Here is an 18,320-nt window from a genome sequence, read left to right as displayed (position 1 = left end):
AAATATATTTGCAGCCATTCATTATGATTATTAACCATGTTTAATTACCCTCAAATGTTGAGTATATGATGAACTTCATTGCTCAGTTGCATTTAACAGTTAAAAGCAATAGGCTAGCAGCTCAAGTCAAACAAAAAGAGCGCCATGACAACACTGCTAAGCAAATTAGTAATAGACTAGGTCAAGAAGTCATGCTTAAAATTGAGCAAACAGAAACGGGGCTATCAAAGAAGCTTACACTAAAATACAAAGCTCCATATGAGATCATAGAAATAGGACCAAACAATACATATAAACTGCTTGATAAAAATTGAGGGAAGTGAAAAAAAGTCTTATTAATGCAAGTAGGTTAAATGGTTACAGTAAACCACAGCCTCACTCATTCAGCATACAGAGAATTTACAGGAACCAATTGCAGATAACAAACAGTCACCTTCAAATATACAGTATCAAGAGTCAAATCAAACGGAATTGAATCATGATGAAATCGTTAAAATAATTATTTAAAACTAAAATGTTTTATTACCACTCTATGGTATATTTTACAGCTCAAAGGTTAGGTATACTAGTAAAAGAAAAGCTAGGAAAAATAATAGGTATAAGTACTTAACAAAAACAAAAGAAAATATAGTATGTGTATTTATATGAAAGTATAAGGGAAAAATACTTAAAAGTAAATAAACAAACAAAAAGGTGAAGTTCTACTATTAATGTTATTACAGTCCAAGGTTTATATAAAAGCAAACTTTAAGCCTGTCGCATCACTTATTCAAAAAAAGGCCATGTTAATTTATGTATCTCTTAGAAGTAAGCTGTCAGTAACTTTACTTGACAAGACGAAAATAGAGTAAAACAGAACCCCTAAAGAAAGCCCAACACAACATAATTGAAAATGTTGCAGGCTCGGTTTGATTGAGCCTAATCATGGACGGTATTGGAAAGTGCAATTTACCGTCCACGCTCCCTAGCACCGGTTTAATTCAATATTTAACACGAAAATAGTGAAATTTTGAATTTAGAAACATCCGAAGATGTGTTCATACGGCGGTTATCATTGAACCTTCAATGTGACACAGTAGTGCCATTCCGTGTAAAGCAGCTTATTGTCCCCAAATAAAAGAAAACATGTGCCCTAAACGAGAAAGGAATGGACGGAACTTAATAAAATGGAATTTGTAAGGGGATCTGAGGTTATGAAGCCTGCGTATCAAAGACAAGACGTCAAAAGACAAATTTAAGAAGCAGGCAACATCTCCTTAGGGTGATTATACAATATTCAAGTAGGAATACTGGAACCACCCAAGTTGAAAAATGGCCAAATAGAAGAAACAAAAAGTACAATATAACATGCATTCACGACAACAATGTCATGCTGAACGATCTTCAAGGATCGAAAATATAACATCATTGGATAAGTGTACGGGGAGACTTTTTACAGCCGCCACACGGCACAAATAACACGAATGTGGCAATAAAATAGAGTCAAATAAACTACACTCAATACTTATCAGTATAGGCACAAAAAAGTAAATGTTTATCAAACATCAAAATGTATTAATATAACTAATAAGTTAAACTCATGAAAAACATTCTGATCCTTATAGGTTATTTCTCGTCCTTATTATACTTTTGCTATTTGCAGGACATATCCTGTTTAGTATATATCATTTTTATTGGATTGAATAATGAAAGAATATCTTTGATATATTGTAGCATGGATTGTACTGATACATTATTTTAAATACTGAGCTATCCATTGCCAGTTTATCAAAATTCTGGAAACAAAGTAATCCCTCGGAAGCATTAATCACAACAAAATAACATAAGAATTGCAGACTCGGTTTGATTGAGCCCGCACATAAGGGATAATGAATAAGTGCAACATCCCTCACGCCCCCAGCACCGGCCTGAGCGGTACTCATTTCTCAACACTTTATAGTGTTGGTATCAATGATCCCGAAGGACCAGAAAATATAACAACACTGAAGTGAAGTACGGGGCAACTTTTTACGGCTGCCACACGGCACTTGACACCTGCTGTTGTGAAGTACAAAATTCTGGAAACAAAGTGATCCCTCGGAAACATTAATCACAACAAAATAACATAAGCATTGCAGACTCGGTTTGATTAAGCCCGCACATGACGGATAATGAATAAGTGCAACATCCCTCACGCCCCCAGCACCGGCCTCGTTACATGTTAGATTTGTATAAAATCTTCCAAAATACCTTGCTTTGTCAGAAGCATATTATACAATCTGCAAGCAAATAGTTTGTCATCTTGTGAACACAATGAAAAATACATTAAATGTCGTGAAAATTTTTAGCTACACAAACATATCCATTAAACATGTCCTTGGTCTATTTCCTTGGGCAATTCGTCCTCTATCATGCGAAACTGCAACTTTAAATTTGGACTCAATTTAATCAAACCATCTTTCAGGCAATTAAATGCAACACACATCTTGGCAGTAAAAATTCTAACATTCGACTTAAATGTGATAAAACAACAGAAACTATCAAGTCATGTCAATTCTGCATTTTACAAATACTATGTGTTTGCACAGTAGAGACCAATAATCTCTACTTGCCAAAACAAAGCCATGGCTGTAGTAAGAAAGTTGAAATAACCACACATCACCCTGTAAATTTTTCACTTCTTCAACACTTCTTTAGTGACCGAGAAACAAATGTAATTCAAGCGAAAAGCACATTTTCAGAACCCTTCAAATTGTATAATCACAAATTACATTTCAGTCACTAACAGCTAAAGATGAAAAATCTGAAATGAACCTTGAAAAATAGTTGCTGTCGCTAAAGAAGATGAATTTATTTATCAAAATCTAGCAGAAGCAATGCTAAACAGCAATACTCAAACATAACAAGACCACACAAACCTTGTACTATCAATATCAGCAATTATCCTGTCACTAGGATCATTAACAGCAGTCGTATGCATATATCGCAAACATACCAAATTAATAGCATCACTGCTTTTAATAAAGCAGCCTCTCCTGCATCATCAACGAGTCTTCCCTGATTTCACTATATAGAAACAGTCAACCACAACTACACCATCTTTACGTTAAATGATTTTCACATAAATTTTACGCAGTTTGATACCTATGCATTTCTTGCTATAGCTATAGCTGTCCTCTTGTATATTGTATATAGGCATATGAACCTAAACTTTACCTTGAATTATCAAATGGCAAACAATGTGCTATATATCCTATTATCAAACTACCAATTTATGTCAGGTCTTGCAGTTTACATCTAATGGTAAATTTCCAGCATAAACACTCACAATTGGACTAATTTCTAAACTTGAAATTCAGTGAAACCCATTTGAAATTCAAACAACCTTCCCATCCAATGTCAAACTTCCAAACTTTATACAGTGTAACTTCTAAAAACCGAACACCTGTGGGACTAGCCAAAAAGTTCGTAATTTGGAAGTTTTCGGAATTCAGAAGTTTGGAATTATCTGAACAAGTACAATTATTAACATCAACTGTTTTATAGTAAGACATGATGAAAACTATATGAAGCTGGTTAAATTTTAAAAAAAGCAAAATTATTGGACTTTTACCATTTTAAATTTAATTATCACCTCTAATTGAATTTGCTAATACAATAGCATATTGTTAGTAATCACAATCTATCCTTTAGTATATTTCACATACATGTAGTACCTGCTATTTACCTATATTTTTATTCATTTCATCACATTATTTTTCTCAAATTCTTCATTTACACACTTAAAACAAGTGTTATGCTTGACAGGTTGTTAATCTAATAGGTGTCAGGATTGATGGGTACTGTTAATTGGATGATACTGACATTTTGATGGTTTTTCAATTACAAGTATAATATTTCTTTACATCTTCTTTAATTTCCGGATTTTCGAAGTAAATTTTAATTGATATAACCTAAATATTGTTCGGATTTCAGAAGTTTCCGGATTTTAGAAGTTCCGGAATTCAGAAGTTTCACTGTATATTTAAACCCATAATCAGCCTTCCTTTTTAAGCGACTTCTGAGAAATCCAGAATAAAGTTTCTTACAATCCTGGGATTTGCACCACAACATTGGTGTGCCTTATGAAATGAATTTCAGAATTAAGCCTCATGCCCCTAAGTTAGAAGATAAAAGCAGTCCAATACTATCCCCAAAACTTCTCACATAAATTCTCCATTGTCACAACACTGTCCACTCCCTCAGGTCATTTTACTCAAGTTCAAACTGCCAAAATCTCATTTGGGTCGGTAAACCATCATGTTCCACTGGATGCTGCAACACATTTATGCTGACAAATGCAACGCAACATACTTATCAAAAAGATGGCAACTGCAACAGACGGATACTACAAACGGTAACACACAACAAGACATAAAACAATTAGATGTGTAATCTAGGAACTGTAAATAATGAAATATTATAAGAATCTATCAGAAATTCTGACTGTATTACTGTGTTTTACTGTGTTCTTTTATGTACATAATATATTCATTATAAACTATTTTATTTTACTTTAATATGACAATATTTTTCTTTTCTCTTAAACATTATGTATATACTTATTATTCTAACATGCAGGAGCATTATTTCTTCAAATGAGGGGAAGTTGTCACAGAGATAATACACAAGAACAAGCTTGTAGAATCATATTTTAATGTTGTGAAATCATATTTAATTGTATGTATAATGTTACTTCAAGTCTTATTTGTCATTACATACACTTAGCTTTCTAACAAGACTGGACAATTTACAAATCAAATAAAAGGCAGCTGATAATACTATAAGTTAAGTAACGTTTAGTTACGTAAGATGGTAAGAGTGTTGCCAGACTAAAAATGATATAAATTAATCAATTGTTATGTACATTTCATTCCTCTGACCAAATACTCAGTTGATAAACATTACAGGTGACAGTCTGACAACATATTTTGGGTATACAGTATAAATAGTGAGTCTTCTGTTCTTATCTTGCACTCAAAAATTTTAAAAATTTCTTGTTAATTGAGTGGAGGGGAATCTTGAAATTCCAGATAAATAATTTGAATTATTTAATTGAAACTGATAGCTTATTAACATACTTTTTATATCTTTTTATAGTTATAGTTACAGATATTTTATACATAACTTTGATATATTTAAAAAGTCATGTATGTTATAATTATGAAAGTTATAATGTACGCGTTACTATGTAACTTTATAATCTAACAATTCTATTGTAAATGAACTTTGTCATTTGTTAAAATATGTTATCAAAAGCATTGTTGCTCAGCAGATTTATTCAAATATTAAGAGGATATTTTTTCGTTTGCGTGAAATATGGAATATATTTTCACGAAACATGATAAAATGCCACATATTTTCACGAGCCGGTACGGCGAGTGAAAATATGTGGCATTTTATCATGTTGAGTGGAAATATATACCATATTTCACGAAAAACGAAAAAAATAACCTTTTTTATTTAATTTCATTATCAAAAGAAAAAATGGTAACAATCCCCTTGCTTGCTACCAACTGCAATTGTACAGCGCGCAGTAATTTATGCGTAAGCACGCGCTGTTTGGCGCTACAATTGTGACGTCATGTAAACAACTCTTTTAAACGTCTGTACAGCGTTAATTACTGAATTAAAGATATTGGTGTTCGGATTAATTTTCTTAGTTAGACCATTTTTTCTATCATGCTAGATAGTTTTCAAAACAAAATTCATGAAAAAAGCTGTTTTGTTATTCATCAGATTTTTCAAACAAAACGGCGAAAGAAGTCCCTTAAAATAAATATGAGTTTTGACTCCGCCCACTTTCATATTTATATTTCATATTTATTTTTAAAAAATATGAAATATATTTGACTGATATAGCACCATATTTCATGGGTAAAATTAAATAATTGAATTTATTCATACACCTTGTCATTATATATACATATTTTTTATTCTTTTATTCAAATAAGACATATATAGTAAGAATTTATAAATTTCAATAAATTTCTGTTATTATTTATTAAATATTTTAAACAATGATGATCATAGAATGTTTTTAAATTTTAGTGTGTTGGCATACACAATATTGTCTGTAAGGAGGTACGAGGGAAAATATCCGGAATTTTGACTCGTTCTCGAAAACCATTCAATATTTAACAAAAAATCTTTCTACTCTTTTTCAAAATATTCTCCACCTACGTCTACGCACTTTTGCCATCTTCGTGGGAGCTTTTGTATTCCCGTTGTGAACCATGACGTAGACCTATGTTTTAGGTACTGTGTAACAGCAGATATCAAAGCCGCCCTGGTCTTATATTTCTTTACAGCAAGAAATTTGTTCAGTTCTGGAAACAAAATAAAAGTCACAGGGAGTGAGGTCTGGGCTATATGGAGGGTGAGACAACAACTCTTCTGTAGCTGCGGCGCGTATGGGAGGGGCGTTATCGTGAAGAAGGAGGACCATTTTTCTGTGCTAACCTGTGACGCATTTTGCTTCAGCTTTTTTCTGAGATTTTTCAGAATTACTTCCGAATAGTACTTGGCGGTGACAGTTTGACCTTTTTGGCATGAAATGAGTAAGTATCATTCCTCGTGAATCCCTAAAGGCAACAAGCATGACTTTGCCAGACGAAGGATACACCTAAAACGTTTTAGGAGGTGGGGAACACAGCTCGTTTCCACTGCTTGACTGAGCTTTTGTCTCAGGTTCGGAATAATGAACCCACATCTCATCTCCAGTGATAATGCGGTTCAACACTTATCTCCTTCACGATTAAAACGAACTTAAATGTTCTTTTGCATTGGTTACTCTGGTTGCCTTTTGATCTGCGGACAGCTGTTTAGGCACCCACCTGGCACTTATCTTACTCATGCTTTGGTGATCGTGTAAAATCTTGTGTGCCGATGCCTTACCGATGCTAAACTTGTTGGCTACTTCCTCCAAAGTTACTCGACGATTTTTGTTGACAAAAGCTTTAACATTTGCCCGTTGTGAACCATGACGTAGACCTATGTTTTAGGTACTGTGTAACAGCAGATATCAAAGCCGCCCTGGTCTTATATTTCTTTACAGCAAGAAATTTGTTCAGTTCTGGAAACAAATAAAAGTCACAGGGAGTGAGGTCTGGGCTAGCATAAGGAGGGTGAGACAACAAACCTCTTTCTGTAGCTGCGGCGGTATGGGAGGGGGCGTTATCGTGAAGAAGGAGGACATTTTTCTGTGCTAACCTGTGACGCATTTGCTTCAGCTTTTCTCTGAGATTTTTTTCTCAGAATTACTTCCGAATAGTACTTGGCGGTGACAGTTTGACCTTTTGGCATGAAATGAGTAAGTATCATTCCTCGTGAATCCCTAAAGGCAACAAGCATGACTGTGCCAGACGAAGGATACACCTAAACGTTTTAGGAGGTGGGGAACCAGCTCGTTTCCACTGCTTTGACTGAGCTTTTGTCTCAGGTTCGGAATAATGAACCCACATCTCATCTCCAGTGATAATGCGGTTCAACACTTATCTCCTTCACGATTAAAACGACTTAAATGTTCTTTTGCATTGGTTACTCTGGTTGCCTTTGATCTGCGGACAGCTGTTAAGGCACCCACCTGGCACTTATCTTACTCATGCCTAGGTGTTCGTGTAAAATTTTGTGTGCGATGCCTTACCGATGCTAAACTTGTTGGCTACCTCCTCCAAAGTTACTCGACGATTTTTGTTGACAAAAGCTTAACATTTGCTACCATTGTTGTCGTCACCGCCTCAGCCGGCCGCCCAGTCCTAGGCCTGTCACAAACATTTGTTCTGCTTTCACGAAACTGAGAAACCCAGTTGTAGAAGGTTGAACGTGATACACAGTTATCAGAAAATATTTTTTTAAGCATCTTAAAGATGTGGCAGGGCTTTTCACCTTCTGCAACCAGAAAGTTTATTACAGAGCGTTGTTTCTCTAACAAAGAGTCCATATTAGACGAAACACCTATCATAACAACAACAACAACAACAACTTTTATTAGCAAATATCGACAAAAACTTGCCTTTGGCTAATGAACAGAAAAAATACTTCAAATATTGATCATATATACAAACATATAAAGCAATTTTATATGAAACAATATTTATCAACACATATACATATATATTCATAGTGATCAGAAAAAGTGTACATTTATTAAGACATCGTTTCTAACAGTATATGCTTCTTTAAGATATTTACACATATTCAATACAGTTTTCTTTTTATTTGAACCATCATACGGTTGAACAAATTAAGATTTGGCCACGAAATATGTGGCATGTTAATTGGTACGAATATTTGAATATTTTTGGCAGGTCATAAGAAAGTGGTACTCTGACTCAATGACATTACAATTGCAATATCTACAAATTCTATTTATTCTATCAGTTCCTATATATCTCCCAGTTTCGATAGCTAGCGAGTGCGCTGATAATCTGAAACATGTAAATAGTTTTCTCAAATAGTCATTTTCAATAAAATCAAGATATTTTTCATAACCAAATTCTTTCTTAAATTTTACATAATAATCAAGTTTGGACATACTACGAATAGAACCACTCCATTCTTGTTTAAACTGATCTCTTAATCTGCATTTTAAGATACTCATAGAAATATCGTCGTTGAAATTGTACCAAATATAGCCGTACCCGAGAGAATCTAGAAGAGATTTAACATGTTTTGCCCATAATATGCAATTTTGATTGTATGTTTCTTGATATTGCAGTTGAAAAATGTTATAAATAAGCGAACTTTATTTCTGTTTAATTTCACCCAATAGTTCAAAACTCTCTCTTTACATAAGATAGATATCGGATATCTTCCCAATTCTCCAAGTACAGCCATATTTTGTGTAAACATTTTAACACCTAGAATCTTTTTACAGAACTTCATTTGAATTCTATCTAGAACATCTGTATTGTAAATACCAAAGACTTCAGCACAATATAGTAGTATTGGTTCTACCATCCTGTCAAAGAGCAACAGTTTAGTCTTAACATCAAACTTTATTCTTGAGAAGATTGAATACAGGCTGTTTACAGCTTTTAATGCGTGCTCTGATAAAGATTTCATTGCATCATTCATAGACCCATTATACTTAAAGTTAACTCCAAGGTAACAAAATGTTTCTACAACTATTATTTTCTCACCATTAATAAACCAATTATTATCATTTTTTTTTTCTTTTTCTAAATACACAAATATTTGTTTTCTTAACATTTATTTTCAGACTCCATTTAACAGAATATACGTATAAACTATCTAGCTGCGCTTGGAGACTTTGTGCATTTTGTAGTAAATACCACCATATCGTCTGCAAATAGTAACATATAAATATTCAGATAATTTAAATCTGCTTCTGACAGCGCATTAAAATCAAGGTTTACGGTAACATCATTCACGAAAAACAATATAAAAAGTATGGGCGAGAGTGGTTCCCCTTGCTTTAATCCAAACGAAACATCAAAAAAATCAGATTAAGTTTGTATGTGTCTTAACACAAGCTGAGACTCTGTAATAAATAGCCTTTAACATATTCACCATTTTGCTGCTAACACCAATTTCAAATAACTTGTACCACAGTGCATCTCGAACAACCGTATCGAATGCTTTTTTCGTAATCAATAAAAGCACAATAAAGAGATTTATTTTCTGACAGCAATTTTTGAATTAAGCTATGCAGAATATAAACGCAATCTACCGTGCTTCTGTTGCAACAAAAATTCCGGGAAATTGCATTCATTAAAAACTGATGTTTTTTCCCCACCATTTTGTCAAAATCGATTTCTTAAACATAAAAAAAATATTTTAAGCCAGGGTATTTATAAGTAAAATTTCCTCGAAATTATTGGGATCACTTTTACCCCTTTTTTTATTAATAGAAGGGAGGAGGGCCCTTTGCCCAATTAAAGGATAAACCTTCACTAAAATATTTTTTTTTAAAAAAATTGTATTTAAAATGGAGTGTTTAAATTTTTTGGCATAAATTTGAAAAAATTTGAAATTACCAAATTTTAATGACCAGGCCCTTATTTCGAGATAACGAGGAAATGGGCAATTACAAATCTTATTTTCAGGCGAAGGTTTTTATCTTAAAACATCTATTTACAATATTTAGAAAATTATCATGGGATAAGTCATTTAACATTGCATCATCATGTGCTGGCTTATTTAAAATATCAGCAAAATATGCAGAAAAACTGAGCTTCATCGATATGATTACTATTTGTACTTTTTAGTGCTCCTATACCTATTAATTTTCCTCCAGAATTGTTTTGGTGATTTCTGACTCAATTCAAATAAGCTTTGTTTCTCCTTATTGAAATTTTTAAATTTAGTCCTACGTTTTAATATTACAAAAATGCCTTCTACTCTCTAAAAATGACATTCTATTCTCTATACAAGGGTTTTGGTTAAATTTTCGTTTTTCATAAAAAAATCTAGCTTTTGCAGTTTCTACATGCGTCATCAAACCGGGATTTTTTCGCTTTTTGACATTATTTTTCACTGACACTGTTTTTCCAAATACAGAAAAAGAGCACTCATACATAATTTCTGAAAAACCTGTTATGTTTGAATCTAAATCACCTTGGTTGTTTAATATATCGTTAGTTTTTTTAACAAACATAGATCTCTTAGATTCTAATACATCTAATAAGTCACGTGATCTAGTAGAATCCCCAAAACAATTTATCATATTTCGTATTTTGCATCATGGTTTATGTACATTATTTTGACAGACAATTTTAAATGAAATTGGACAATGATCCGAGAACTCGGTCATGTCTAAAACAGACATGTCTGATATATATTCGAAATTATTATATTTTGTAATTAAATAGTCAACAACACTTGCACCAGGTCTATTCCTGTTTACACAGTGGTATGTAAAGTCTCCCTTTTCTAACCGTCCGTTAGCAATTAATAAGTCATGCTCTTTACACATGCTAATTAGCTTATGTCCGAAGGAATTTATAACTGTGTCTTTAGATTTCCGTTGGTTTTGGGACGAAATAAAATTGTGGCAAGTCTAGAAATCTATCAAGGTTAATATTTTCGACAAAGTCTAACGCATCCCCTGTACGACTATTAAAGTCACCGCACAAAAAATACTTCCCCTAATGCACTATATAGTATTTATGTCATCGCTTAATGCATCGAAAAAAATCGTAATCAAACAGACAAGACTGGTTATTTCTGTATACTGACGACTCTTCAGGCGGGATGTAGCACGCGCATATGTAAAGATCTTTCTCCTCGTTTGCTTGGATGCACTTAAGTTTAATCCACATTATCCCGTTACGATTAATTTTAACCTGATCGATATTACAGTTAAGTGAATCTCTTACATAGGTTATTAATCCGCCACTATAACGTTTCGCTTTTTTATTGGTTTTCGGCCTCGGACAGTTAAAGGTAGTGTACCCATTTATGCTTATATTTGAAATACTAAAATTTTTCCTTTGTTTCAAAAAAGTTAAAGATTTTAAATAATTCGATATAAAAATTAAAAAATTCCTCTTTCTTTTAATTTTTTTACACAAGCCTTGTTTTATTCCTTTGTGGGAAAAACTTTTTTCACTTTTCGTTATTTCCTAGATTTGGTTCCTTTCGGGTTTTTACAGCTTTTTCTTTACCCTTGTGTTTGATCGTCGTCCCTTTTTTGACAATGCGGAATATAAAAAGGTTTCGCAAAAGGGCCTTCGCGTTTTGGCTTTCTTTAAATTTCCCGGGAATTCGCGGCGGGGGTTTTTCCCGGGGTAAAAGCCTTGGGAAACTGGCATTTGACCTTTTAGTTTTTAAACCCTTTTTTGCATACAGGGTTTTAAAAAGGAAAAATTTTTGCCCGGGATAGAATTTTGAACTTCGAAACTATAGGTTTTTTTTTTGGGCCCTGCTTTTTTTTGCCTGGCGATGTGTTTCTAACTCAAGTTTAATGGGTTTCTGGCGACATTGTTAAATTTGAAGCTTTGTTTTAAAAAAACTCTATAATTTGCGAACAATTTTCTAACCTTCGCTCTTCAATTGTGATTTTCTCCGGGAATCCGAAGAAAAGCAAATTGTTCTCCATTGACCTTGCTTGCCAAATCGACCCCTTCATCATTTAAAGGCGCTGATTTCGTTATTGGTTAGAGTTTCATATAGTTTTACAACAACACTTTGCCATTTTGGATTTTGCCCCCTTCTTCGTTATCGTTTTTGTCAATTTGGTTCTTGTTTTTGGTTTAAGAGTTGTCAACAAAATTTGTGAATCGATAATTACGACTTGCTTCTTTTCATTTAACCCTTGCGCCGATTGACTCATTCAAATCGGATTCCAAGCTACTTCTATATTCGTCTATCCAAAGACCCAACTTTTTCGTCAATACGCGTCACCCGTGTTTTCAATATTGTCTAATTTTCTCAACCGTTGATCCATTGATTCCCAGCTTATCCATTATCATTTTGGTTATAACTAGGGGGTACTGGTGTATTGTGTATTGGTTGTTTGAGCAGGTGTTGTGAACGAATAATGTGAAGGCTCGTGATACGACTGATTTTGTAGACTACTGTTCATCCCCGGGCTATTGTTCGTTGCATATACCCATTGTTTCATGTTTAAATTTTGGGGACTACAGTTAATATTTGCCTGATGTGTATTAGCGTTCATTAGTTGTTGTACATATCCCTGTTGAGACATTTTAGTATTGGGTGAAACTTCGCACTTAGCAAATCTTTTTACCTCGTGAGTTTCGCTCAGTTGGTTTGGTGATATTTGCGAAACAGATCTCTTTTGTGAACTTGAACGTCAAGCATTCTTCTTCTCTGACTTTTTACCCATTTAAATCCTACACATAGTATAAATCCACGTACTCTTTTGTTTATTGACAATAAAAATCACAATTTTAGTCCATCATCAACATAATAATTCCAGTTTATCTATATTTTTCTCCCAATTTAAAATTTTCTGACCACCATTTTCACGCATGCGCACCCACAAGTTATCAGAAAATCTTTTTTTAAGCATCTTAAAGATGTGGCAGGGCTTTTCACCTTCTGCAACCAGAAAGTTTATTACAGAGCGTTGTTTCTCTAACAAAGAGTCCATATTAGACGAAACACCTATCATAAATCAGAGGGCAAAATACTGTGTATACACAACTAACATTGAAAATAAACTGACCACGTTATTGGCGAATAAATGTAGTTTTCACCAATATATAATATGTGTATATAGCTGCATGTGGATATTTTCTGACCGTCCCTCGTAAACAAGCCAGGCAATTGTTTGTAGTGTGCATGTAAAGTTCTTGTTGCTTTTAATATGTTTAACATGACGGTTTTGTGAGTGCGACATACTGGAAATAATATTTCGTTTTTAATGATACTTACCTCAAAATTTATTAAGGGAAATTTTTTCAATTATTTATTTTCTAGAGCAAATGTGCCCTAGAGGGTGGAACTCTTGTGCAAATCGATAGCGAAGCCGTCAACGACTATCTGTACACATTGAGGAGTAACGAAGGTGAGATGATAACTCATAACTCAGATATTATAAATAATAAAGAAAAGATATCTACATAACTCTAGTGCGAACAATTTCATTTAAAAAGTTGTGAACACATGACTTCTAAAATGTAAGTCAAGAAATTTTGCTTACTTAATATTTTTGTGATGATTCTATGGTAAGCTTATTACTTTGATGAACTATTTAAATGAATTCTTTTACATACAACCCTTTTACATTTTCCGGTAAGTTTAACTTTAGAAAGCATCGGCACCGCTACGTGGTGTCTTTTCTTTATTTACTTTTAGTATTTTAATCAAAATTTCGATATAAAACTTCAGTATACAATAAGGAAAATTAGATTTAATTTTAAAACTGGATAATTGTCATACCTGACCTTACCCATTATGCCTCAGAAATGCTTTTAATGTTTTTTTTTCAAAAGCTTTTTGGGGTCCGCCTGGGCTCCTTGCCATTGGTTCTTGTTGCTGGGTCGTGTGGGGGTTGCGTTCATTGAACGCCGCCTTTCCTTGTTGATCTTGTTTTTCATATTTTAATTTTTGTGTACTATTACTGTATCCAAAATTCTACTCATTGGCTATAATTACTGGAACCATCTTTTTACATCTGTTGTTTTTTTTTTGCTATAAGTACAATTAAATAAGTATTTTGTATGGAAGTAAAATACTATTGGTAATTTACACTTGATAGTACCGTTCATGAACAGGCTCAAACAAACCGAACCTACAACATTTTTAATTTTTTTCCGTTTTGGACTTTCTCTAGGGAGTCTTATTTTCCATATTCTACCGCCGCATCAGCGTTGTTTGTGCCTAGTGAAGGTTGTAAAAAGGTCTCGGTCTGGTGAATTTTCGTATGCTTTGTTCTATAGTAAATCAGTCACATTTAGGGTTAATTCTGGATTCCATTGTTCTTGATGAATTATATACTGTCTTCAACTTTAAACATCAATACTATCTTAGTCAAATGAGTCCCAAAATATAATAGGTTAGCCATCTACTTTTTTTTGAAATCTTCATTCTGATGATGTAACACTGTTAAAATTCACCACTTAAAAAACTCCTTACTGCTGGAGGGTAGTACATCTTTCATCCTTTCGCAAACAAATTAGTTCCTGGAGATTACACTAAAACAAACTTTGAAAGTCCTTATATTACACACAAAAACTACACATGCAATAATTACACTTTAGTTATGACCAATCTAACTAGAGATGACTTAAATTGGGCCACTTGGGTCGAATTCCGTACAGGGTTGAGACCTAAATAAATCCAAAATTTAAGTTGAGCAAAATTTATGCTCATTTCTTAGTAATTAAGTGTTATATTAGTACAATCATATAGGTTTGACAAATAACATTAATGCAGTTCAATTTCTTAAATATGAACCTTCATACGAAAAATCAGCCTCGGCCAAAAGAATTTTACACAAATATTAATATTAAACATTCTGTCATATATTTTGATTCTGTCGAATAAAGTTTAATGTTACCGGCTAATGTCAAATAGTTATTTTTATGAAAGAATAAGCCCTTATTGCTTTAAAATTGTAATATAAACTCCATTTCTTTAAATGGGTCGTGAGAGCATGACATTTTGGGTTAAAATACAAGAAATCACAATTAAATGTGTTCTTTACATAAAGTTTTCTTTCAATATTGTAATAAAACTTACTGATTATGGTTTTTACCATTATACCATGGAAAAGAACCAAGATATATACTCTACACTGTCTGTTTAAGACATCAATAAAGAGAAACAGAGGTAATCTTAAGGTTAGCAAAGAGGTTACCATATCACCATGGGCTATGTCTTCTGACAAAGTAAGATTAGCCAACACACATACAAATAAGGCTTAAAAATGATTGCACATACTGTCTCCCACTTTAAATCATTGAGAAGTCTTAATATAATCAAAATTAGAGAAATTTTCTCCTGATATACATCGAAATATTGCCTGAGCATTGGGAGTCGTTACCGTCAATAGCTGAAGTTTCAAACTAGATATAAGTCATAACCTACTCAACGTGTCCTGACAAAGCTGCTGCCAAACTGAGCTGATGGTGTTCTTCCATAGATCTTACCCAGTATAAGGTAAGGTCCTGCACTCAAACTTCGGCTTTAATAACAGCATGGTCTGAAAAAATATGCAACACTAGTACATTTCGAAGGAAATTAAAAGAGGCATTTATGCTGTAATTCTGATATCTAAAAAAGAAAGGAAAGAATGTCTTAATCAATCAATGGCTTAATTCACATAGGAGGGCTTAAATGTTATGTGCATTCCTGCATGAAAATAGAATGTATAATAGACATTATAAACCTAATCTCATCAAACTGCTATAGCAGCTACAACAACAACAATAACATCAACTTTGTTGTTCTAAATGAGCCAATTATCCATAAACTACACTGTTTAATGGCTAGAAAATCTCTGTTGTGCATATATTAGCAAATACATTCTGCAACACAGCAAAACATCAAGTTTCACTACACTGAAAATACCTTTTTCCAACATGTAAATCATATTTGTTCTGTTCAATTGTCAGTTCTGCTTCATTGAAATACAAGACAATAGTGAATATTTACAATCTGATTATTACAGCATCAATACTTTGCTGAAACATCAGTGCATAAAATGTGTGGTCCATATAAGCAATAGGCTACTATGGTGCTTGTTCGAATCCCATGACCGGTGCTTCTTGGGCCCCTAAGACTTCTGGAATGAGCTTGCCAATTACTTTTTTTACCAATGTAACCAGTCGGAAAACACCACTCCCCAATTCCTTGCAATGCAAGGCTCATCCATTTATCCATAATTTAAGATGCATTTCTCTAACAACTACTATTTGCTATATAAATCTAAAAAAAAATAAGCTATATATCTAGTAAATTGCTAAACACAAGGTGGAAAAATAAAATTTATCAATGTATTAACTGCTTTAAACAAAATTTAAATTTCAGTATTATTTCAATAAAATGTGAAGAATAATCCTTTAATTATGACAAATCTAACTAGAGCTTCAAACTTTTAAGAACTACTTTCTAGACTACAACGGGTTTGGTCTAATTCTGTACCGGGTTTAGACCAAAAGTCGCCCCGTACATTAAATTAGCGATTTTATATTTTCGATCCATAAAGATCGTTCAACACGACATTATTTATGTGTTGTGGTATTTTTCGATTGGGTTGTACCAATATTCCTACTTGCATAATGCTGAATCAGCCTCAGAATATGTCGCCTGTTCTTTAACTATTCTTTTGACGTCTTATCTTTGATTGGCAGGCTTCATAACCTCTGACTCCCTTTCAAAATTCCATTTCGTTTAGTTCAGCCCATTGCTTTCCCCTTTAATATTACCGTACGCCGCTTTTCATAGAATGGCACGGAAATGTCACATTGAAGGTTTCATGATAACCGCTGTATGAACACTTCTGTTCATAAGTTTTGCATTCTATTTTCAAATGAGAATTCTGCTTAAGCCAGTGCTAGGGGCGCGGACGATAGTTTGCACATGACAGTACCTTTCACGAACATGCTCAATTAAACCGAGCCGCCTGTAACACTTTCAATTTTGTCGTTTTGGACATTATTTAGGAATTCTTATTTCTCTCATTTGTTTACATTTTGCTCCATTTATGACAATAAATGTCACATTAATCGCTTCTTACTTCAGGTAACGAGCATTTTACATTCTCTTAAATCATTATTTTATATAAGATATATAAAATCATATTTGCTCTTTCTAAAAAGTAAAATGTGTTTATTTCTGAGGCATAATGTGCCTTTATCAATAAATTCAATCAGTTTATTTATTCTGTCACATCTGTTACATAAGATATAAATGTATAACAGAACGTGTTATGTTCTTTTAAACAATTTTAAGGACATGAAACCGAAGAAGCTTGGATCGGATTGGGTGATGCTGAAACGAAAATACATTCAAATGGGACGACTCGCAACAACTTGCCACATATACAAATTGGAGAACAAATGAACCGAATAATGGCGCAAGATTTACAGACGATGGCGCAAGAATTGCAGACGAAAATTGTGTTGAAATGAAAGCCAATAAAAAATGGAATGACAACCTCTGCAGTAATGAAATAAGCTTTTTTTGTGAACGTTCTCTTACAAGTAAGAAAAAAATATTAAATTTAAATATCATTTATGTAAACAGTCTTTTAAGGTGTAGCTTATGTAATTTGAATCAATCGCAATCAAGGTTAAGGAAAAGACTATAAGAATTTTACACCGGCTGCCGGTACAGACCGGAATATATATATAATACAGTATGCAATTGATCTAAGTTGCACATAAACAGCTTCTATTTTATCAAATCGAGATAATCAAAACGCTTAATACCAGTGCAGTATGTAACTCTCGGATCGACAATTTGATTTTTACTAATCTGTTAAGTAGAACCGCAGGATGCATTGTCAGGTTTCAAATGCTGGATTTTTGGCAACGAATAGTCTCCATATAAATGATGTATAACGATTAAATTGCAATACTAGTTGAAAGTTTGTATAAATGATATGTTTAATTTAGTTAGAGGAATTGATTAAGGTACGAAAATATTATTATCTATGGAAATGTTCGAATTATTACCGAGGTAAGAGATATTGCGAAACAGTACATAAATACGGCAAATCGAGCTCAGAAAATCAGCCAGCCCGCATAGCTCAATCGGTCTGAGCGCGAGACTTGTAATCTCGACATTGTAAGTTCGATATCCGGACTGGCCATCTAAATTTTCTAATCAGTTTTTCTGATAAGACTTTCAATCAGGTCCTGTGT

At 33.4% G+C, this 18,320-nt stretch overlaps 1 protein-coding gene across 1 annotated transcript in view; it reads left to right on the top strand.

Moving 5' to 3' along the window:
• The window catches only part of LOC132751244 (C-type mannose receptor 2-like), a gene marked incomplete at its 5' end in the record, with an annotated part of 35,728 nt that extends 18,077 nt beyond the window's left edge, over nucleotides 1-17,651 (top strand). Inside the window, 2 exons of the mRNA XM_060741404.1 lie at nucleotides 13,429-13,516; nucleotides 17,407-17,651. Of these exons, the coding sequence (XP_060597387.1) occupies nucleotides 13,429-13,516; nucleotides 17,407-17,585 (267 nt within the window). The remainder of the gene's footprint in view (nucleotides 1-13,428; nucleotides 13,517-17,406) is intronic.
• Nucleotides 17,652-18,320: the final 669 nt, after the last annotated feature.

This window comes from Ruditapes philippinarum, unplaced genomic scaffold, assembly GCF_026571515.1.
Source record: "Ruditapes philippinarum isolate M1 unplaced genomic scaffold, ASM2657151v2 ctg4142_1_1_1_1, whole genome shotgun sequence".
In the NCBI taxonomy this organism is placed as follows: domain Eukaryota; kingdom Metazoa; phylum Mollusca; class Bivalvia; order Venerida; family Veneridae; genus Ruditapes; species Ruditapes philippinarum.
This window is presented reverse-complemented; position numbering and strand designations above follow the sequence as displayed.